The 21,885-nt window shown below is 42.4% G+C and overlaps 1 protein-coding gene across 6 annotated transcripts; it reads left to right on the top strand.

The window, feature by feature from the left end:
- The first annotated feature begins 249 nt into the window (after positions 1-249).
- Positions 250-18,687, top strand: ZBTB37 (zinc finger and BTB domain containing 37). 6 transcript variants are annotated; one of them, XR_008293139.1, is made up of 5 exons: positions 250-413; positions 948-1,146; positions 2,212-3,168; positions 3,338-3,515; positions 4,651-4,750. XR_008293139.1 is itself a non-coding variant. In XM_027074236.2 (5 exons), the coding sequence occupies exons 3-5, from the start codon at positions 2,246-2,248 to the stop codon at positions 10,322-10,324; spliced, it is 1,512 nt and encodes a 503-aa protein (XP_026930037.1). In that variant the 5' UTR covers positions 259-413; positions 948-1,146; positions 2,209-2,245; the 3' UTR covers positions 10,325-18,687. The 6 variants fall into 6 exon arrangements, 4 of the variants coding, with proteins under 4 accessions (XP_026930037.1, XP_026930039.1, XP_026930038.1 ...); XR_008293138.1 differs by having other exon boundaries at positions 3,338-3,531; XM_027074236.2 differs by lacking the exon at positions 3,338-3,515 and adding an exon at positions 9,836-18,687 and having other exon boundaries at positions 259-413; positions 2,209-3,168.
- Positions 18,688-21,885: the final 3,198 nt, after the last annotated feature.

The raw sequence follows: 21,885 nt of genomic DNA, 5'->3' as shown, positions 1-21,885 counted from the left end.
CCAGCCTCGAAAGACCGAGATGTGGGCCAGGCGCCAGTATATAAGGACGCTTTTTCATGACGTCATGACGCACCCTCGCCGGCTTCAGCTCCTCCCCGTCTCCTCCCGTCATCTCTTCCTCCTCCTGCAGCCACACCTCCTTCCTCTTAGCCCGCCCCTTGGCCCCGCCCCACCCGCCATTGTGGGCGGTGACACGACAGCCCGCGTGACTCAAGGCTCCCGCCCTCCGACCGGCTGAGAAGGAAGAGAGGGGAGGGGGCGCGAGGGACGGAAAGCGCTGGGGGAGGGGAAGGGGGGCGGTGTAAGGGTGAGTGATTTCCTTCCGGCACGTCGCCCGCTCCGGGGGAGGGGGTGGGGGGTTTCACTTCCGGGACGGTGTTCCGGCCCATTCCGGCCCATTTCCACCCCCGGAGGTAGGTGCTGCTCCTTGACTGGGCTCGGGCCCCGCACACCGGTCCCGCTGCCCTGCACCGGGACCGCCTTGTCCGGGCTCCGCCGCAGCCTGCTCCTGGGGCGCTCAGCCACTCCCCTTCACCCCACCCTCAAGGCACCGGAGACCTTCCACCCCCTTGGCCCCGGGCCGGGCTGAGCTGCCGGACCCGCCCCCTCGCCGGGCCCCTCCCTCAGGACCCCGGGATGGGCGGCCCCCTCCCCCACCGCAGCCCGGACACACCCAGATACACACACCCACCTCTGGGCTGCTCCCCGCCCGCCTACGCTCACCGCCTGGACGGGGTCCCGGGGCGCCGCCCCCTTCCCGGTGCTCTGCCCTCACCTGATTGCTCGCTCCCCGGCCCCAAGCCTTGCTCCCCTCTCCTCCCCCCGCTCCTCGGTGACATTTCGCCCTTCTGTCAGTTTCCCACTACCCACGCTTCCTATAGCAGACTAAAGCCACTCAAATACCGGAGTGGCCAACCCCATGGCGTTCCCGATTCTCCCTCTTACAGCTCTCACCCTTCCAGTGCCGACGGTAGAGAGAGACCTTACTCCAGGGGCTTCCTCCTCACTGGGGAATTGCCGGAAAGAGCAAACAAAAAAGGCGCTGGTGTAGGCTCCAAAATAAACACATCTGAATTCATGATGGCATCGACAGAGGCTCTTATTGGATTAAAAGTTTCAAAACAAACAAAAACGCTTTGGAAAAAGGTCAGGTTGGCTAAAGTTGGTTCTTAAAAGCAGTGTATACACTTCCCTATTTACTGATTGTGTTGTAAGTGCGGGGCAATACTGTGAGCTTGTCAGGATCAGTTCTGAAATTTTAGATTTTAGCTAACTATGTAATGTCTTATAAAGTTACAGATAAATGGAAACATGTTGGGCTCAAGTCAGCGTCTTCCTGTTGAGATTTACACAAATTAGTGTCAACCATTGAAGGCTATTGGATGCAGTTATAGGCATAATGTTTTCAGCTGTTTAAAGAAAAACTTTTGATGTAAAAATATTGGCCATATTGATAAATGCTCTATTTTCTACCAGCTTTGGGGAATTACATTTCAGAATCAGCATCATCACCACCCTGAAATTCCCAGCTTTGAATTTAGATAGAAGCAGTGTACCTACCCTTTCTTAATTCTGAGGTTGAACATCTTCAGGTTCTCTGCATCTTCACTGAGTTCTGACACGGCTGTGGCATGTTTCCTAACCAAGACCTTGCTTCAGAGTCCTAAACCCAAGCCTTTTTGTGAGGGCTCTGACTCTCAAGCTTCGAAATAATGGCTTACATACATTCATGTGGGATATGAGTCACCTTCTAAATAATAAACATAACTTCTACAGCATGTAGTAAAATATTAGCAAGAGGGATCAATCCATTAGTGTGTAATTACATTTATTCAAAGAGCTGATTTCTTTCCTCCTTCAAAGAAAAGTTATCACAGGATTTTGTATTCAGTGTATGAATACTTCGTGATTAAAGAAGAAAAAAAAAGAACTGTCACAACTGGTTTTCCCCCTTCTGTTAAACTTATGTTTTGATGCTGCATAGCTTATTAGTAAGGGGAGTATGATCTTAGGTAGACTTTGTAGAAGTCTAGCAGTCACATTTGGGTTGTTAAGGGTATCTTGTTTCCATATCCAAACATAAGGGAAGTTCTCTTTTTACTTGGAGATTTTGAAATTTTACCAAAAAATATTTTTCAGTAGATTTGAATTGGAGAGCATGGCAGGAGTGAAATTCAAATTATTAATGAACTTGGTTTCCTCTTTCAGCAGGGTTGAATGCCTGCCTACACCCTCAGGCACGACCATGGAGAAAGGTGGGAACATACAACTGGAGATCCCTGACTTCAGCAACTCTGTCCTGAGCCATCTAAACCAGCTGCGCATGCAGGGCCGTCTCTGTGATATTGTGGTCAACGTGCAGGGACAGGCTTTTCGGGCTCACAAAGTGGTCCTGGCTGCCAGTTCACCCTATTTCCGGGATCACATGTCCTTGAATGAGATGAGTACTGTCTCCATTTCAGTCATCAAGAACCCTACTGTTTTTGAGCAGCTCCTTTCTTTCTGTTATACGGGGCGGATATGCCTGCAACTGGCAGATATCATCAGCTACCTGACAGCTGCCAGTTTTCTGCAGATGCAGCATATTATAGACAAATGTACACAGATCCTGGAGGGGATTCACTTCAAAATTAATGTGGCAGAGGTTGAAGCAGAATTAAGTCAAACGAGGACAAAGCATCCAGAAAGGCCTCCGGAGTCTCACAGGGTGACACCGAATCTAAACCGTTCCCTTAGCCCACGACATAATACTGCAAAGGGAAACCGGCGAGGTCAGGTTAGTGCTGTGTTGGATATCAGGGAGCTCAGTCCTCCTGAGGAGTCCACCAGCCCTCAGATAATTGAACAGAGTTCTGATGTAGAGAGCCGGGAGCCCATTCTTCGAATCAACCGAGCAGGACAGTGGTACGTGGAGACGGGAGTAGCAGACCGGGGGGCCCGGAGTGATGATGAAGTTAGAGTTCTTGGGGCAGTACACATCAAAACGGAAAACCTGGAGGAGTGGCTTGGGACTGAGAATCAGCCTTCCGGAGAAGACGGGAGTAGCGCCGAGGAAGTCACAGCCATGGTGATTGACACCACCGGCCATGGTTCTGTGGGGCAGGAAAATTACACTCTGGGATCTTCAGGAGCCAAGGTGGCTCGGCCGACAAGCAGTGAAATTGACAGGTACGGTTTGTTTTCTTTGTTCGTCTAAACGGCTGTCGTGCAGACGTCACTAACTCAGGCCCTCTGTGTGGCACAGAGTATGTCTTCCTTACTTGATGTTCTTAGCCAAAATAAGTTAAGGAAACCGGAGGTGTGCCAAAAGACTTGCGTTCTTATTTCTTTAAAGCAGGAAGCTCTTAGTCCTGAAGTATTCACAGTGTTGTGAGAACTATGGTAACGTTAGACACTTCCATGAATCAGAATAGCAGCTGCAGCCACGCTAGGATCAGTAATTGCCAGGGCCTCCTCGGATTTCCAGGCAGGGAGCTGATCATCAGCTGGGAGCCTGGCAGCAGTGCCCTTCCTTGGTATGTTATCACACAGGTAGGTGGCCTGGGGGACTTTGACTTTCCTTTGTAGCACTGTTCACTTTTCTTTGCCCCCGTCTACCACAATTAGAGGAAGTAGGGTACCAGCAGTGATCGTTCTTTTTAAATTAGTGTAATCACAGTAATTTCAAAGAAGGGCTTTTTGGATAGTTTTTCTTTTCTTTTCTTTTCTTTTTCTTTTCATTTGTCATGTGATAATACCTTTCCCTGTTTTCTTTCATCAATGACTGCTGCTACCACAAGCCTGAGAGTCTCTTTTTTTCCACCAGTGCTACTATGCCCTATGCTTCACTTTTCTTTTTCTAACATATTGTAGTTGTCAGAACATTTTTTGGGGAGTGGAAGTAACAATGTTAATCTAAGTAAATGGAAAGAAAGCCTCAGTTGAAAGGAAGAAATATTACCAACTTCGATTGGTAATATTTGTTTTTTTCCCCACTCTTAAAAATAAATTAAAATTGCATGAACGATGAAAACTAAAGAAGCTATTACTTTGGTTCACATCTGGCCTTAAAAGAGGCATATGTGTCACAGAAATTCAGAGGGCATATCCTATATCCCCTGTAGGTGGTCTTTTCTCCTCCGGTCCTTAACAGTTAAAGTATCCTTGAGGACAGTACTTATTATTCCCCTGTGTTAGCACCCTTTGTCCAGTGTTAGAACTGCATCAGAAGTAATAGCTTTGGATGCAGATTTTCAACTTCCATGATCTGTATCAGCAGTCTGAGATCTGTAACAAGTTACCATGGGGCGTAGGTGAGGGAGCAACCAAAAACCTAATAGTTACATAGAAGAAACAAAATCATAGACCCAGTTTTAATTTATGCTTTTATGGTCTCCCGGTCCTCAAGGACAGAGGCTTGTATTTAGCCTTAGTGTCACCGGGCCATGTGGTCTCTCTGCTATGCCATTTTGTATTTCTTAAATTTACTAGGGCAGACCTCTTTTAACCTTAAGATCTGATATGTACTATATGAAAGTATTTCTTAGAAATCTGTTGTTCTGTTTGTTCCCCCTTCCTCAGCCATGGGATAAAAAGGGGTACATGTCATCATTTTTTAAGTTCCTTGACGCTATTTTTCTACTAGTCCCCTTTTTGCTCCTCTTCCAACAGATTTAGCCCCTCCGGCAGTGTTGTTCCCTTGACGGAGAGACACAGAGCCAGAAGTGAGTCTCCTGGGAGAATGGATGAGCCTAAGCAGCCCAGCTCCCAGGTATGTAGTGGGGTTAGGATTGCTCAGTGGTTGAAGAAACTGCCACGGTGTGTGAACAGAATATAACGAATAAGAAAGGAAAGGTACAGGAAAGGTAACAGTGACCTCGTTAAATAAATACTGTATTCGATTACTTGTTTCTTTCTTACTTGTGGGCATGCAGGAAATACACTTTTGGTGTCAGCAGAGTTTGAGAAGTAGAAAAGATTGTGGGACTCTTCCCTGGTTACAGGAACCAGTCTGTATTCCTGAGAGTAATATAAAATAACCCCTGGAAACTACATGCAGGTAATTTAAGACTTGGGATGGAGAGAGTCTGATGTTATACTCTGTGGGCATAACACTGCGTAATTACTGATTTTTATAGTATTACGTATTTGTAAATAAATTGCTTATGCACTTTTGTGTGTGATTGCTTTTTTTGTATGGTTGTGTCTTTTCATTTTTTTTCCTCCTGAATCTTCTGTGAGACTAAACTGTTCTAGAAAGGATAGGAATAATGTTTTCCATCTTCTTTGCAACTCCTTAGCAAGTAGTTGAAGTAGTTGGTTGATATTTTTGTTTGTTCTCACAAGTGTCTATCACTGAAGATTGATTTTTAAAAAGATTGTGAACTCACAGAGTGGAACACAATAAATTGTAAATACCTTTGCCCTTTAAAAGGAAACACTGGTGGGGGCGCCTGGGTGGCTCAGTTGGTTAAGCATCCGACTTCGGCTCAGGTCATGATCTCACAGTCTGTGAGTTCGAGCCCCGCATTGGGCTCTGTGCTGACAGCTCGGAGCTTGGAGCCTGCTTCAGATTCTGTGTCTCCCTCTCTCTCTGCCCCTCCCCTGCTCATGCTCTGTCTCTCTCTGTCTCAGAAATAAACATTAATAAATAAATAAAGGAAACATTGGTGGATTAAGATTGGGTAGCTAACGTTTTTAGCATCTGCGTTATATGATAATATCTTGTTTGATTTTTACTTAAGCCATTGGATGTGTATTGTGTACATAGTATAGTAACAGTAAGCCTTGTTAGAAACTATATTTACTTGCATGTTACCATGTGAGGGTACCAGAAAAGGAATGTAAGTATTAGAATTTTTTAGTTTTTTATTTCTTTTTAATGTTTATTCATTTGGAGAGAGAGGTAGGGGGGAGGGGCGGAGAGAGAGAATTCCAAGCAGGCTACTCGTTCTTCGCACAGAGTCTGACTCAGGGCTCAGGCTTACAAACCGTGAGATGATGACCTGGGCTGAAATCTAGAGTCGGACGCTCAAGCCCCTGAGCTACCTAGGCGCTTCAAGAATTTTTTAGTTTCAGTAAGATGTTAGAGAAAATGTGAGGTGCCTGGATGGCTCAGTTAGTTGAGCTTCTGACTTCAGCTCAGGTCATGATCTTGCAACTTGTGTGTTCAAGCCCCGTGTCGGCTCTGTGCTGACAGCTCGGAGCCTGGAGTCTGCTTCAGATTCTGTGTCCCCCTCTCCCTCTGCTCTTCCTCCACTCGTACTCTCTCTGTCTCTCTTTCAAAAATAAATAGAAAACATTTGAAAAAGTTTTTTAAAAAAAATGTTAGGAGCTTGGAGGAAAAGTAACTTTACTCATATAATTAGGACCCCTTTTCTCTTCACCTCTCAGGTAAGATGCAGTCACTATTGTGCAAATACGTGCTGCGTGAGACAGACCACGCACTTTCCGGGTGGGTAAGGCAGACTAACAAGAACACAAAGCAGGGACAAGTCACAGAGCCGAGGCTTCTGGAGCAGTGCTGTGGGAACAGAAGCGCTAACAGGCAACTGCTAGAATCAGTGTCTCCTCAGGAAAGTGTTACTCAGAGAGATGAAATGCACTTTTTAAATAAGCGACTAGAGGGGCACCTGGGTGGCTCCGTCGGTTAAACATCTGATTTTTTATTTTGGTTCAGGTCATGATCTCACAGTTCATGGGTTCGAGCCCCACATCGGGCTCTGCAGTGACAGTGCAGAGCCTGCTTGAGATTCTCTCTCTCCCTCTGTCTCTGCCCCTCCCCTGCTCACGTTCTCTCTAAGAATAAATAAATGAACATTAAAAAATTTTTCTTAATTAAGTAGAGATAACTTATTCTTATGTAGATGGGATAGGGATAAATATGGGAACTCTGCAAGGGTGTTTGCCTGAACAAAGCAGAAGGTACAGGCTATAAAGCCGCGGCAGATAAGTAATATTGTCTGGAGATGATATTAAGAGATGAGTTAATATACACCTTAATATGTGTGGAAGTTCACTATGGTGAGTCTCCACCACAGTTATTTTTCCCTGCCACAGAGAACCGAAACAAGACAGGGGCTTACATTACAGTTACATTACAGTAAGAACAAATTCTGATAAACTTGGAAGAGCTTCCTGATGACAAGAATGATTAAACTGCTATGGTTACTTCTTTACTTAAAAACATCCTGTGGCTTTTTCCTTTGTCTGCCACATGAAGGTAAAATAGTTGGCTTAATTCTCCAAGTAATTATAATCTTTTTAACCTGGCTTCTTCCACCACTCATCAGCATTCATCAGACCTTCTCTGTATGTCAGAATCACATCAAACTTACTCCTGTCTCTGTACTTCAGTCTGGGATACTCTGTTCTTCCCAGGTGTCTGGGCTCCCCCCAAGACCCAGCTCCTGGTTCCATGTGCCCTAACTAGCCCAGGCCTCTTTGATCTCTCCTTAAACCACGGTAGCAATTACAGATGATATGGTATAATTTTTCCCAACTCTGTACTGACTCATAAAAATTATTCTTTTTCTAGTTGCATGAATTTTATGTGTCCTTCTACTTTGAAATTTCCTTGAGGACAGAGTTCTCATTTTCTAATCTTCTAATCTTCATTGGCCTTTCTAGGTGGCCAATAAATAGAAGATGTTTTATCACTAATTTTGAGTAACTAAGGTTACTTAGTAGGTGATAAGTAAAGAGGCATCTCCTAAATAGGGGGTTATTTGGTTGCCTGTGAAATTTCCAGTTTTGCAGATCTTCAAATAAAAATGAACCAAATAGATGACTTTTTAAAGTCCTTTCAGGGGCGCCTGGGTGGCTCAGTCGGTTGAGCGGCCGACTTCGGCTCAGGTCATGATCTCATGGTCCGTGAGTTCAAGCCCCGCGTCGGGCTCTGTGCTGACAGCGCAGAGCCTGGAGCCTGTTTCGGATTCTGTGTCTCCCTCTCTCTGACCCTCCCCCGTTCATGCTCTGTCTCTCTCTGTCTCAAAAATAAATAAAAAAACGTTAAAAAAATTAAAAAAAAAATAAAGTCCTTTCAGTTCTTTGAGTCTGATTAGTAATTCACAGTTAAGATGGTGAACATATTTGAAGACCATGTCAAGTATCTAGATGGAATTTTAGACAATATGGAAATCATTTATATGAAATGTATTCATTATATGGAATACTTCACTTAAAAAGAACCTTAAGGAGGGGCGCCCAGGTGGCTCAGTTGGTTAAGTGTCTGAGTCTTGATATCAGCGCAGGTCTTGATCTCAGGGTCGTGAGTTCAAACCCCACGTTTTAATTCAAAGGAATTAAAAATTAAATACATTTTAAAAGATAATGTAAAAAGATCTCACAGGTAACTAAACTACATTGACTTTGCATATGGACAATACTGGTATGACATTTGCATATGGACAATACTGGTATGACATTACTTAAAAGTTAGGCGGGTTTTTTCAGAGCCTATTCCCTCAAGATTATGAATAATATTGTGAGTTTGTAATGTTTAATAATAGTTAACATTTACTTGGCTATAGTAAGCGCTTCGTTGAATTAACTCATTCATGCTCATTGCAACCTACTAGGTAGATGCTATTATATTCATTTTACAGATGAAGAAACTGACACATAGAGTAAATAACTTGCTCATGGTCATACAATAAGTAGGATGCAGATTTGAATCCACGTTTCAGTATCCTTAATTGCTATACAGGATAATAACATGCATTCAAAATATTTCAAGGTACCTTTATTGTGTTTGATTCTCATGAGAATTCGGCAGAGCTGGCACCTTTTAATTTTGTGGATGAGAAAACTAAGCCTTAGAGAAGTTACTCTGTGCTTTGTCCATGGTCACCCAAGAACTTTTGGTGGGATAATCCCTAGTCCTTTATGTGAGTTCAGTTTTGATTATCCAGGGAAATGGAGCAGAAGGAAACATTATAGAAGACAAATCAGAAATCATCTAAAACCTCAGTGTTACTATTCAACGCTTGGCTTCACATACTGCTTCCCAAACCTGCTGAGAACTGCTTCTGTTGGAAATGCTGAAGGCACTGTCTGTTTACATATGTGAAAGGAGACAAAACACATTTTGAGAAATTAAAGAAAAGGACACAAAACCAATTGCTAGTTAGAGGAGTCTTCTTCCAATTAATGCAGAGTCAACTTTTGCATTGGTACTTTAGCCTCTGCCAGACAACTGTAATTGCCTCCTATATGTTTGTTTTTTTTAATATTTATTTCTTTTTTGAGAGAGAGCCCCTTTTTTGAGGGGAGGGGCAGAGAAAGAGAGAGAATCCCAAGCAGGCTCTGTGCTGTTAGCAGGGAGCCCGACATGGGGCTCAGTCCCATGAATCAGGAGATCATGACCTGAGCTGAAATCAAGAGTAGGACTCTTGGGGCCCCTGGGTGGCTCAGTCGGTTGAGTATCTGACTTCGGCTCAGGTCATGATCTCACTGTTCGTGAGTTTGAGCCCCACATCGGGCTCTGTGCTGACAGCTTGCAGCCTGGAGCCTGCTTCGGATTCTGTGTCTCCCTCTCTCTCTGCCCCTCCCCTGCTTGCACACTGTCTGTCTCTCTCAAAAATAAACAAACAAAAAAAAAAAGAGTAGGACTCTTAACTGACTGAGAAACCCGGCGCCCCCCATCTTGCTCTTTTAAAGTAATGGAATAGAGTGTCCTCAGATTGTTCTTTTAATTATTATATTAACATCTGTACTTTTTTGTAGTAATTAATTTCCTGTTTGGGTCTCTCCTAAAAATAAGCATGTTGCCTGGTATGAGAGGTAAAAATAGATTTGATTTCTTTCAATATGTATCCTTACACGTATGTGTTCTTGCTTTCCTCACTGGACACAGGTAGAAGAGTCCGCAATGATGGGAGTAAGTGGCTATGTGGAGTATCTCCGAGAGCAAGAAGTATCTGAGCGGTGGTTCCGGTACAACCCCCGTCTCACCTGCATCTACTGCGCCAAATCTTTCAATCAGAAGGGGAGCCTGGACCGCCACATGCGCCTGCACATGGGAATCACGCCATTCGTCTGCCGCATGTGTGGCAAGAAGTACACCCGGAAGGATCAGCTGGAGTATCATATCCGCAAGCACACAGGCAACAAGCCCTTCCACTGTCACGTATGTGGCAAAAGCTTCCCCTTCCAGGCCATCTTGAATCAGCACTTTCGCAAAAACCACCCTGGCTGTATTCCCCTGGAGGGGCCTCACAGCATCTCCCCTGAAACAACTGTCACATCTCGAGGACAAGCTGAGGAAGAGTCGCCTTCACAAGAGGAGACAGTTGCTCCTGGGGAAACTGCCCAGGGCTCTGTGTCCACCACTGGTCCAGATTGAAACGTGGAGGGGGAGGGGGCAGACCCTCTTCCCCTTTGGGCCGTAAGCAGCCAGCATGAGGGCCACGGGCTGGTACTTAGATTCACAAAACGCCACATCACTAGATCGGAAGATACTCCCAAGATGTTGCCAAACTAGAGGATCAGCAACATACGCAGAAGCACGAGAGGCTCTTCCCCTCCTCCTTCCCACCTCATACTTTGGGAAATAATCAAGTAAATCAACTTTCTAATTCAGGGATCAACAGCCTTGGTTTGTTAACTTTATAAGAAAAAAATTTTTTTTAAAAAACAGTGATAAATGGTCATTTATCTACCAGTCATGTTTGAACACTGTACTTTGGTCCATATCATCCTGGTGGCTGTAATTGCCCAGATCTAAAACACAGCAGGAGCCTTGGTCATCTGAACCAGCCAGCCACGAGAGAGAAGGAAGTGAGAGAGAAGGAAGTAATCGCGACGGTGACAAGAAGGAGGAATTTCTCCTCTTCCTTCCCTGCCAGAACATGCAGTTTCACATTTCAAGGAAAAAAAAAAAAAAAAAAAGAATCCTGGTGGTTGTTACTGATTTGAAAAGTTAGACCTTCTCTTTGCCCTGATTAGGCATCTGACACTTTGCCTGATTGTTTCATGTAAGCAGCCATCTTGGAGCGGTGTTCTCGTGGGCAGCGTCACCTGAAGCTCTCTAGGCAACTGGAAGGGAAATGAGCAACAAAGTGTTTGCAGTAGGTTCTGCTACATTTGGGGGCTTGAGTTTCATGTTGGGGAAGAGGGGAGCGGGGAAGGAAGTGAGGTTTTGTGCAAATGTCCAATGGCGCAGAGTACTGCAACTTCCTGATTGGTGTTTGTAAACCATAGTGCTTAAATATCTTTGGGTGTTAGGAAATGGCTCTAGTCCAGATGAATTAATGTGTTAGGCTGACTACCAAAGTTTCATCCAGTCTCTCTGGCTCCTACCTTCACAGAACAGCAATATTCTACATCAGAAATGTCACTTTCTAGTGAAATGAGCCTGGACTGTATTTTTAAATCTACAGGTCTCCATATTTGATAACTTTTATATGAAGTTTTAAACACATTTTTTCTGCAATATTGTGGTTGAGGAAATCCAGCACTATGGTTCTTATTGCAACCACAATTCCATTTCCTTCTACGTATGTAATAGTTTATATTTTCAGGCCAATAGAAGAACCTCACTAAATCCATGTCTCGCGTCTGCAAACCTAGTAATTCATAAACCAACCATCAGCAAATTTGCTGGTGACTCCAAGAGCTTTGCTTTTTAATAATACACTACAGGGCATTTACCAGAAAACATCAGGCACAATCATGTTGCAATAAATTGATCAAGGGATCAATTTGATCAGGTTTGGTTACTTAATCATTCCTAAGATTTTTAAAACTTCAAGGGACCTTTTTGGTAATTCTGGGGATTTCTGAGATTCTTCATCCAGCATTGAGAGTCAGAAAAACTTTAGCAAACATGTAGAGTTTTAGATGCCCTGTCTTGCATTCAGAGAATGAAGGAGGATTATTAAGGGATGCAGGCAAGTAGATGCAAATAGGAAAGAGAAAAATATATAGCTTCTCTTAATCATTAAATTTTTAAGAGTATTGAAATATGCAGTGGTTTAAGAAATTATCTTGGTGCAGAGGCACAGAATGATTGTAAAAGAGATTCGGGGAGGGGCTGGTCATGCCTGCACTGGTGAGCCACCTGTGAGAATGTTAGTGCGTGCTCCCTTTCTGAGAATGCTTTGTGGTATGTGGAAAGGTGGCTGGAACGGAATGGCGTTTCTCTGATGATAGGAAGTTAGAATGCAAAGAGTAACTCACAAACAATCTGATAATTGTATATACACATAAAGCTGCACCATATTGCTAGAGAGCGGTTATTTTCTCTTCTGGAAAAACGTAGCAATGTGTCTTTTAATAGGAATGCTATGATACTACCATTTGATGAGAGCCTTCCCTTAAATGATACGTTGAAGCTTTGTCCTTAGGAGATGTAGACTAGAGCATTCTCCTCTTTAGTTGGGCAACAGAATGATAGGGCCACCTTAGGGACCAGCTATGCCCTGTGGGCATAAAAGTGGATTTGAAATTAGACTAAAATCTCTAGTGAAAATTTTAGCTGGTAATCACGTCTGTCCATGAACAGTTTGCCATTACTAAATAGGCAGGAAGGTGAGAAGTACAGAATATGCTGCTGTAGATGGAGCTTTTAAGCCTACCAAAAAAATGTTAAGTCCATCCTACTTTTGAGAAGTAGTATGTTGGAAAGTTCTTTATGCTTTGTTAGTTTCTTAGGTTTTCTGTGAGAAAATGGAGCTTTTTAAACTATGACCAAATTGTAAAGGTGAACTGCAGTAATGTTTGTAAAGAGAAAGTTGGCAGCGTTTGTCAGTACTCCATCCAGGATTAGCAACAAGCATTTTAAACGAAGTAGAGACTATCTAGTAGATGTGGAAATGCTGGGAGTGTTTGTTGGGTTCCCTTCCGTTCTCATCCACTTGTAATAGATGTTGCTGAATTGATACTGTGAATAGAGTGCTACCTGGTCTTCTAGGACCACATCAGCACAGTCGTGTTGGCTGGTCCTCACCTCCTCATTGGCCTAGCCCGGAGCCATGGAATTCATGAACATTCAAGCCAGGCTAGCTTTTAAACGAAGTAAAGTTTCTGAAAGCAATTTCCGTGTTAGCTAGAAAAGGTATTAGCATTCTACATAACTGTCCAAGATTCTTATCCAGGTTCACTGTGACATTGTCCTAGTTCTTAGTTAACATCACTGTAGGGTCATAGTAGTAGTAGTGTTCTATCTGCATTAATGAATAGCTGTATCGGTGTGTGCACAGAGGATACCTCTCTTAAGGATGTACTAGATGGACTGTAGCTAATGCTGAAAACTCATTACCAAATCTTAACTTGCACGTGTCACCTTGTGAAGGGAACTGCATTAGCATTGAGAGCTAAATCATCAGTAAGTACTTTAATGCCATGAAAATAGCAAACACTGGGACTGTTTCCATTCATTGAGTGGCACTTGATAGCAAAGGAGCTACCCAATATTCTCAGCAGAAGAAGAGAGATGGCAGTGTCTTAATCTGCCTTTGTTCTAAGAGGTACCTTTTATTCTCTCTGAACTCGGATACCAGGATAAATATAGCATTGGCATGAACAGGAACACTGTGCTTAGGCAGAAAGGCTCTTTCTAATGACTTGTTCTCTCTTTACTCAGAACCATATTTACCTCTGAACTGAGTTGAGTTTTATTTTATGTAATTTGCCAACTACCCCCAAGCCATCATTGTACCAGACGGTTGAATCGAATCTTGAATAAGTAAAAATAAATTCATTCCTAAATGATAAGGTTGGAAGCGAAGGGAGATAGCAGTTAAGGAAAGTTTTCTGGTTATTCTATTTTTTGGTATTTTTAGATGTTTCCAGTTCCCTCTACATCAGTAAAACAGGGTTTCCAAAGATGTTACGACAGTAGAAATAAACTATTATCTTCCTAGCTCCATAGCTGAAATCTGGCCTTGGTTGGAAGTGGTCTGGTGGAACAGTGCACTTCATCCTTAATAGCAGAATAGTCTTTGGTCAAGAAATAACTTTTAAAAAAATTTAGTTGTTACTTGACACTAATTTTGTTTCTTTTAACTGGTAAAAATTCTATTTTGTTTGACTAGAAGATCTAATTTTAAAAAATTAAAACAACGGTTAATGGAAAGGAAATTAAACTGAACAGAGGCAACAGTCTTCTTAATCATAGTGGAAGGCATTTAATCAGAAAGGAGTTGGACTCCTGGAAGTTTCTCTTTTTTCAGATACAACAGACACGTTTGTTTGTTTGTTTGTTTGTTCTCTCTTAAATGCCATTCTCTTTATCTACTTACTGGTTTAAGGCATAATTGAGAAGTTCTTATTGAACTCATTTTTGAAAATGGGGCTCTTATGCCATTTGGGAAAGAGTGCAAAATATTGAAGTATTGTAGTTGTTGAGATTTAGAAAAGGGACACCAAGCTATTAAGTCAGGTAAATCCCTGAGTTTGAGAGGATGCCCCTTAGCATATTCCTAGCATTTGTGAATTAGATCAGTAAACCGCAGCCTCCAGGGCCAAATCCTGAGGCCATCTGATTGTATAAAGTGATACGGAATACCTGTTCTTCACGTATTGTTTATGGCCACTTGCTACTGTAATGACAAAGTTGGGTGCTTGTGGTAGACACCACATGGGCAGCAAAACCTGAAAATTTACTATTTGTCACTTGACAGAAAAGTTTGCTAACTCCAGAATTTTGTCACTCCTGCCATTTTGTCTTTGTAATAGTTTGGTTGAGGTTTTAAATTCTTGTTGCCATATATGCATCAGTTCCTTGAAAGAGCTTACCATCTTTTCCTAGACCTTTTTCTCAGAACCCTGTTTGTGTTCCTTCTTAATGATTCCCATTGCTTTAAAAGCATTTAGAATAGCCTTATGATCTGTCCTTGCCTTAAAGGTGCAGGTAGATCAAAGTTTAGGATGGTAGTTACAGATGTAACAAAGTAATTTAAAAATATAATTCCCATGCATAATAATGTAGGGTTAAATGAGTACCATGTTTACATAAAATACTGTAAAAAAATTAATGTTTTTATAAGTAAGTTTTGCCATTCCTCTGAGTTAACTTGAACTGGTTTGCATAATGATGACAAGAATGAATTTATTTCCACTAATATTAAAAATTAACTTCTGTTATGAATAAGTGGTTTGATTCTTACCCAAAATACTGTCCTTCTAGATTAGAAACCCCTACCCTTTCCCTGTCTACAAATCTTCATTTTGATTTCCTCAAATAAACTCACTCTGTTCCATGTGGAGTAGTAAAAAGCCCAATGTTCTTCCCTTCCTTTTCTTTTTCCCCCAATGAATGTTTTAAAACAATGAAATCTTTGAAGATTTCAAATTCCTCTTAGCCCTATCTTCCGATGTCTGTTACTGTCTATGATGTTTCTAAATATATACTGGGCTATTATTTATTTGCTTTCCGAATGTTCATTCTTACTGTTCACAAAAAGCTTATTTATGCCAGATGTGCAAAAATGGAAAATGTTAGGATGATTATAAACAGAATTCCTTGCAGGAGGAGAATATAATTGTTCCCCATATGAACACCATGCATAGACTTCTGAGTTAAATTTATCTGAACAAAATGTTCTAGGCTGGGCTGACACAGTGCAGTGAGTTTCACTTGTACTTTGTTGGCAACCCCACCCATACATACAGAGTTTGGGTGAGTGACCTAAGCTCCTGTAGGGCACCTCCTTCCTAGTCCTTCTTCAAGTTGTTTTTCCCCGTTTGATATTCATAAGTTTTATATGAAATGTTCTATGAGTAGTAGATAATCCTTACCTGTAAGGATGTTTGCCTAGCTGAGATCTGCCCTCGTCTTAGAGATTTTGGAGTGTTGCTTTTCTGATTAATTTGCGATTCTGATCCTTCTGGCATACAGAACATTGGCCATAGACAGCCCGATGCGTCCTCTGCATGCAGCTTTCTGTGAGGCCTGGGGAGTAGCTGCCATTTCTGTATGAATGCGTTGCAGAACAATTGAGTTTGCCCAGCACTAGCGAGATCTTTGATAATTATTAGTCTTCTGTTTTACCTTCTTTGCTTTCTAGAGTCTGTTTCTGTTTTCAGTCCTCTCATTTTTAAGTAGTGCTTTTCCCAGAGCCAGTCTTTTTATTTTGCAGTAAGGAGGTTTTCTTGCTCAGGACAAGCCAAAGTTGGATAGGTACTATGAGTACTTTAAGACACCTGACTCAGTTACATCCCAAAGGGTATAATTATTGATAACAACTGTGATATCAAAACCTGGAAAACATTTGTACAGACTATCCAGTTTTGTTGTATAGGCAGCCTACCTTTTCCCTCAACTGCAAGGAACAGCAATGACTTAGAAGGCAATTATTACTTGAAATGTCTATCGCCTTTACAGAGAATACATACATGAATAAATTTCTTATCTCACATCTTCCCTGTTATCTACTTAGTAGATATTTCCCATCTTAACAGTTAAGGGCCTACTAGCTCAAATAGTGGAAGCTTTAAATAGCAAAGCTAAGTTATAAAGGCAGAGCAGTTCATGAAAAATAAAACTTTTCTAATGCTTACTTCTTTCACGTCTACTCAGTAAGTCCTCCTGAGGAGGCTAGAACTCCCCATCCAGTTAAGACAGAAACACATACAGCATCTTCTATGGACAACAATACAATTTAGTATACTGTGAATCTTAGAATCTGAATTAATCCATAATGCCAAAAGTCAGAGTATCTAATGGGAAAATGTTTCCTATTCTGTGAAATCACATACCTTAAGTGAGAAGTAGCATACAGGAGAGTCTGGTCCACAAAGTAAAGATTAAGTATTTATTGGTACCAGTGTGCTTGGAATTCATACAACAAAATTGATTTTAGACATAGTTTAGATGTGGCTTCCTATACTTGAGAGTCCTAAATCCACTTGGTTAGAGTCTGGATGTATGCTTTTTAAAAGCCTGCACTTTTCATCACAGAGATCAAAAAGAGGGGGACAGAATTAACTGTACTAAGTGCTTTAGTGGCATAATGGCAGTTAGTCCTCAAAATAATCCTCTGATGTAGTAACAGTAGAACTAAAACTAGCTGAGATTTTGAATGTTTACTGTGTGCCAGGCGCAGGTCCGTGTGCTTCATATTGTTAACTCATGTAATCCTGGTGGCGGTCCCAATAGGATGGACACTTATTACCCTCGCTTTAGAGAGGAAGAAACTGAGGCACAGAGAGGTTGACCCAGGCAGTCTAACACTGGAGTTAACACTCTAATAGACTATGTTGCCTTTAAGAGGTGTCATTATACCACAACTTATAGATGAAGAAACTGACGAACACAAGGTTACACAGTGGATAAATTGCAAAACCGATATTTACCAGGCTTGATTCCAAAGCCCAGACTGTCTCCACCACATCATATTGACTCTGTTTACTTACAAAGAGTTGAGGTGAACTGGAATAAATAATAGCCAGTAACAGTACTACTTTTAGTGAATTTTCAAGAAAGCATGATTGGAAGATTGCTTCAAAAGATAATGCAGTTGGTCTCTGAACAGATGCTGATGGTGAATATTTTTGGAGATATTGCCCGTTTGATAGGAATCACCCATTTGATAGGTCTGGTTGTGAATCAGTTCAAGTTACTACCAAGGGAGAAATTGGAAGGTAGCATTTCCACTGCCTAGCTTTGTAACAAACTATAGTGACTTAAAACAACAATTTTATAGATCTTGTGATGTTGTGAATCAGAAATTCAGGAAAGGCTCATCCAGGCAATTCTCTTTCTCCCTGTGGCGATGACTCGGGTCACCTGGTGGTGTTCAGCAGGTAGTTGGACTGGCCTGGAGTTTCCAAGATGATCTCATTCGCATGTCTGACACTTTGGCAGGGAGGGCAGTAGTCTGGGCTCGCGGGCCTCCTCTCCCTCCCTGGAGTCTCAGGGACTTTCCATGTGGTCTCTCCATCAGGGCGGTCACACTTATTAAATGGCAGCTCAGGCCTGTAAGAGCCTGGGCAGAAAGTGCCACTCCTCCCTAGGCCAGGCCCAGAGCTGCCCGCAGAGTCACCACCATACATTGGTCAGCGAAGTCACTGGTCAGCCTGGATTCAAGGGAAGAGCACATACCACCTGATGGCACGTGTGTCTGTCAAGGATTTGGGGCCACTTCAGTCTTTCATAGGTGGCCCTGGGTTTTTGATTTGTCTTGAATTTTCTGCGTTCGTTCATTTGGGCTAGTTGTCCATGCCGTAGAAACCACTTATTTCGTCTGCCACGGGTCAGTAAAGGAGCTAGAGGGAGAATAAGACAAATACCTAAGCACAGGTTTCATTAGCTACCCACCCACCAAGTTTCATTGATCTTACAGCAAAATGTCCATGTTGTTTTTCTTTTGTTCCAAGTTCCAAGTTGTGAGCATTTGTTAGTTTGTTGTTTTTTTCCTGTGAAGCTGCAGTAACTGTACATACTGAGCCAGAAGTACTCCAGAAAGAGTAAAAAGCTTACTGTTAGAGAAAGAAGCTTGTTTGTTAGAGATGTCAGCTGTATTTACGTTTATAAATAGGCACAAACTCCCATGGTATGGAAAATTCGTATGGCTACTAAATCTCTTTCTCCAGGGGTTTCTATGGAGTGGCTACATGGTCACATTCTTGAGATCATTTCAAGTTCTGCCTACCCACCCTAGGCCTCTCTTTACTGCCACCACACCACCTCGGGCACAGTTTTGTGCTAGAAGATGAATAAGTAAGTGCATCCCATTTTTATTACCTTTCTTAGGAGAAAATTCACTGCCCAATTTTTTATGTTGTTGATCCTTTAAAATCAAGAGTTGCCATCAACCTCTCATTTAAGATAACAGATCATTGAACTGTTAGGATTTTTGTCAGATTTAGGGTGCTTTATTTAAACTCTTGCTGGCTTACACTCATTAGACTATTGCCGTGACAGAAGAAATATGGGCAGAGAATAAATCCTGCTCTGAAAATGATCATCCCCAAACCAAGCTTTCTAAGAGAAGAAAGATTTGGGATTATCCATCCATTCCAAGTGCAGTGGACTCCTGGAGGATTAGCTGCGAGGGCTTCTTGCTAGTTATCCCGAAGTATCATAAAAAGGTCTCTTCCTAGGTCAGGCCTCAGGAATTGCAAATACAGGAAAAGGTACTCAGGGCTGAAGACTTAATTTAGGGCTTTACAAAATGCTTGGAAGAGAAAGAAAAAATGTTGGCATTTGTAGTTGGAGAACCAGGGACAAAACGTTCGAGGCGTTTAGGCATCAAGACTAGATTTTATCATGTAAGGACTGGGGCATATTTCAGTGAATAAAAGTCAATGAGCCTTCACGTTTTCTTTTTTGATCCCCATTTCTACTCTGATGTACGTCAAAGTCTGCTTTGGGTGTCAGAGAAGTCTTTGAAAATATATTCCCAGGGAATGAAATATCTCATGATGATCTGCAGAGAAGTTTCTCGTTCTGTATTTTATGGCTCTTTGGGCCCTCCTCCAGATTCTCTGTCACTCTTAAGTCATCTGGTGGTGGCACAAAAATTTAGCGCCACGGTCTGGATTTGCGGAAGAGAACAAAGTCAGAAGAAGGGGAACCTGGAGACTGCCAGCATATTCTTTGTTGTCTGCGTTGCAGGTCAAACCATTTCGAGCCAGTCACAACAACTCATTGGGAGTAGAAATTCCTTAGGGTTCTGATTTCTGCTCTCTGCTATATCTTTAAAGCAGGCGTTTGTGACATACTGGAAGATGATCTACTGAGTTTCCTACAAAGGAATAGAATCCTAACTGTAGTGGTTCTCCAATAACTACTGCAAAAGCCCAGAAATACGACACAGGGAACAAAACGTAAAATGTGTTTCCTCTGGAAGCCAAGATGCGCAAGCAGAGGTCACTAAGAGTGTGACTGAAACCTACGTCTAGCATAGCTATCGTCCGATAGCAGAGAGATTTAGAATTTATATGGTATTTCTAATATTTTTACAAAAATGATTTTAAATCATGTAACTTGAAGTTTTAAAAACTGAGCCTGTTTTCTTTTTGGAAAACTGGCCCAATAAAAATAACACTAATATAATGCAATTGTATATGCATGTGCATCGAACACAAAGTGGTATACTAAAGATAGTTCATGCAAATAACTTTTGTGGGAAGTTTGGCTATTTTCGTAATATCTTTTTTCATAAATGTATGTTTATAAATATATTTACTCATCCACTATGACCCTGGTAGCATTAGAAGCATTTGTTAGTTGTATCATTGATTCTGAAAATCACATTCTTGGCACAGTAGGCTATGAGAGCTCTTTGTCGCTTTGTATTTTGGCTAAGGAAGTTATTTCTTGCACTTTCTATTTATAAAGATGTTATAACACATTGCACCCACTTAGTGTAGCTGTTGTTTAGAGACAAAAAAAGATGTAGGTGTTAAAGTGAAACGTATGTCTAAAAAGCCTGGCGAAACGAGGGACCTCGAAAGAACAAAGTTGGCTTGCATCTACTAAGAAGAGCTGGGGTTGAATATCGAATTTCGATTGCAAGTAGCTGTTGGGGTGGGTGTGCAAGTTGTAATTTTATTGCGAGCTGCCAGCTACGTGTGTGTGATTTTACGTGTGTATGTGAGAAAAAGGTGTCTGGTGAAGGCAGAGAAGTCAATGTAGGATGTAGTCTACCTCCCATTAAAGACTGAGCATATTCCAATATTGCCCTGGAGCCCTCTGGGCAGGACGCTGGATTCCTCAGCCACTGTCCACCTCATTCTCTTCTGTACTCGCTTCAGCAACTCTACCTCTGAGCACTTGGCTGAAGAAAGAGTGTGCTTTTTGTAGCAAGCAAAGGAAAGCCGGACACAAAATCTAGGGTTTGCAGTATCACCGTCCCCCTTGTCATGGGCAGATGTTCATGTTCAGCTTTGTTGCCCAAACCAAACAGTGTCTGAATACTCTGATTTAGTGCTTTTCTCTCCTGGCTTCTATTTTGCAAGAACAGCCGGTGCACGTGGAATCTTTCTGTTTTTTTAAGAAACACACCAAACTCCTTTCAATGATGTAAACATTTTTGTTTGAATCCTGAGGGTGTGTGTGTGTGTGTGTGTGTGTGTGTGTGTGTGTTTAATTGCCATTGCAGCCCATTACTGGGAACCTAGATAATTAACCCTATTTTCCCGATGGTGAGCCTTCTGCCAATATCTTGACAGAGAGGTTTGCAGGAGGTGGGTTTTGGATGGCTTGTTTTGCTTTCAGTCACTCCAAAGAGATATTCCTATTTTTAATGCCTATACTGTGGTACCGATCACGATGGCCTCCCTTGAATGCTGTGGGTGTCAGGAAATTCAGTTTCAGCAGTAAATTGTCACTAGGCACACCGCCTGATCTTTAAATCCAGTCGTAACATTCACCTGACTGTCCGGGGCGTGAGCACACTGAGCCGTGGCGGTTGGCCTACATTTTGAACATGTGTTACAGCCTAGGAAGGACCGTCGGCCCTTTAACAGCTATCCCGGAATGCTCGCCACCTTTTCACTCCACACTGGCTGGTTGTGATGTCGACACAGGGATTTTCAGGTTAAGAGTGAGAAGGAGAGAGTGATCTGTTTTCAGATTTTTGGAGGTTGGCCTCTGTGTTTAGGTACTTGCTGGTAAGTGTTTGCTTTCCTGGTGACTGGGTAGAGCAGGCGATGAGAGGATGCCGTGTGAAATTGCAGATAATGAGCCGGGCGTTCCTCCTAGGTGACAATTGACCCAGTCACCTCTGCCCGAAAACAGCGGGAGTACTGAAGGGAGAGGAGACAGTAGAATCACGTGAATCTACTCACCACAGCTGTTGCTTTTCTTTCTTTTGTGTGTGTGCGCAGCATGTGTTTTTATTAAGGCACAGGGACAGGACCGCGGGCAGGAGATTCTGCCCGGCTACTGTTATTCTAACTGTAGAATAATCGTCAGCCTGTAAGCCATGCTCATATCCTAGACTCAGGAATTAACTC

The sequence above is a fragment of the Acinonyx jubatus genome, chromosome E4, assembly GCF_027475565.1.
Source record: "Acinonyx jubatus isolate Ajub_Pintada_27869175 chromosome E4, VMU_Ajub_asm_v1.0, whole genome shotgun sequence".
Lineage (NCBI taxonomy): Eukaryota > Metazoa > Chordata > Mammalia > Carnivora > Felidae > Acinonyx > Acinonyx jubatus.
The sequence above is the reverse complement of the archived record's forward strand: the minus strand, read 5'-3'. Positions and strand labels throughout refer to the sequence as shown.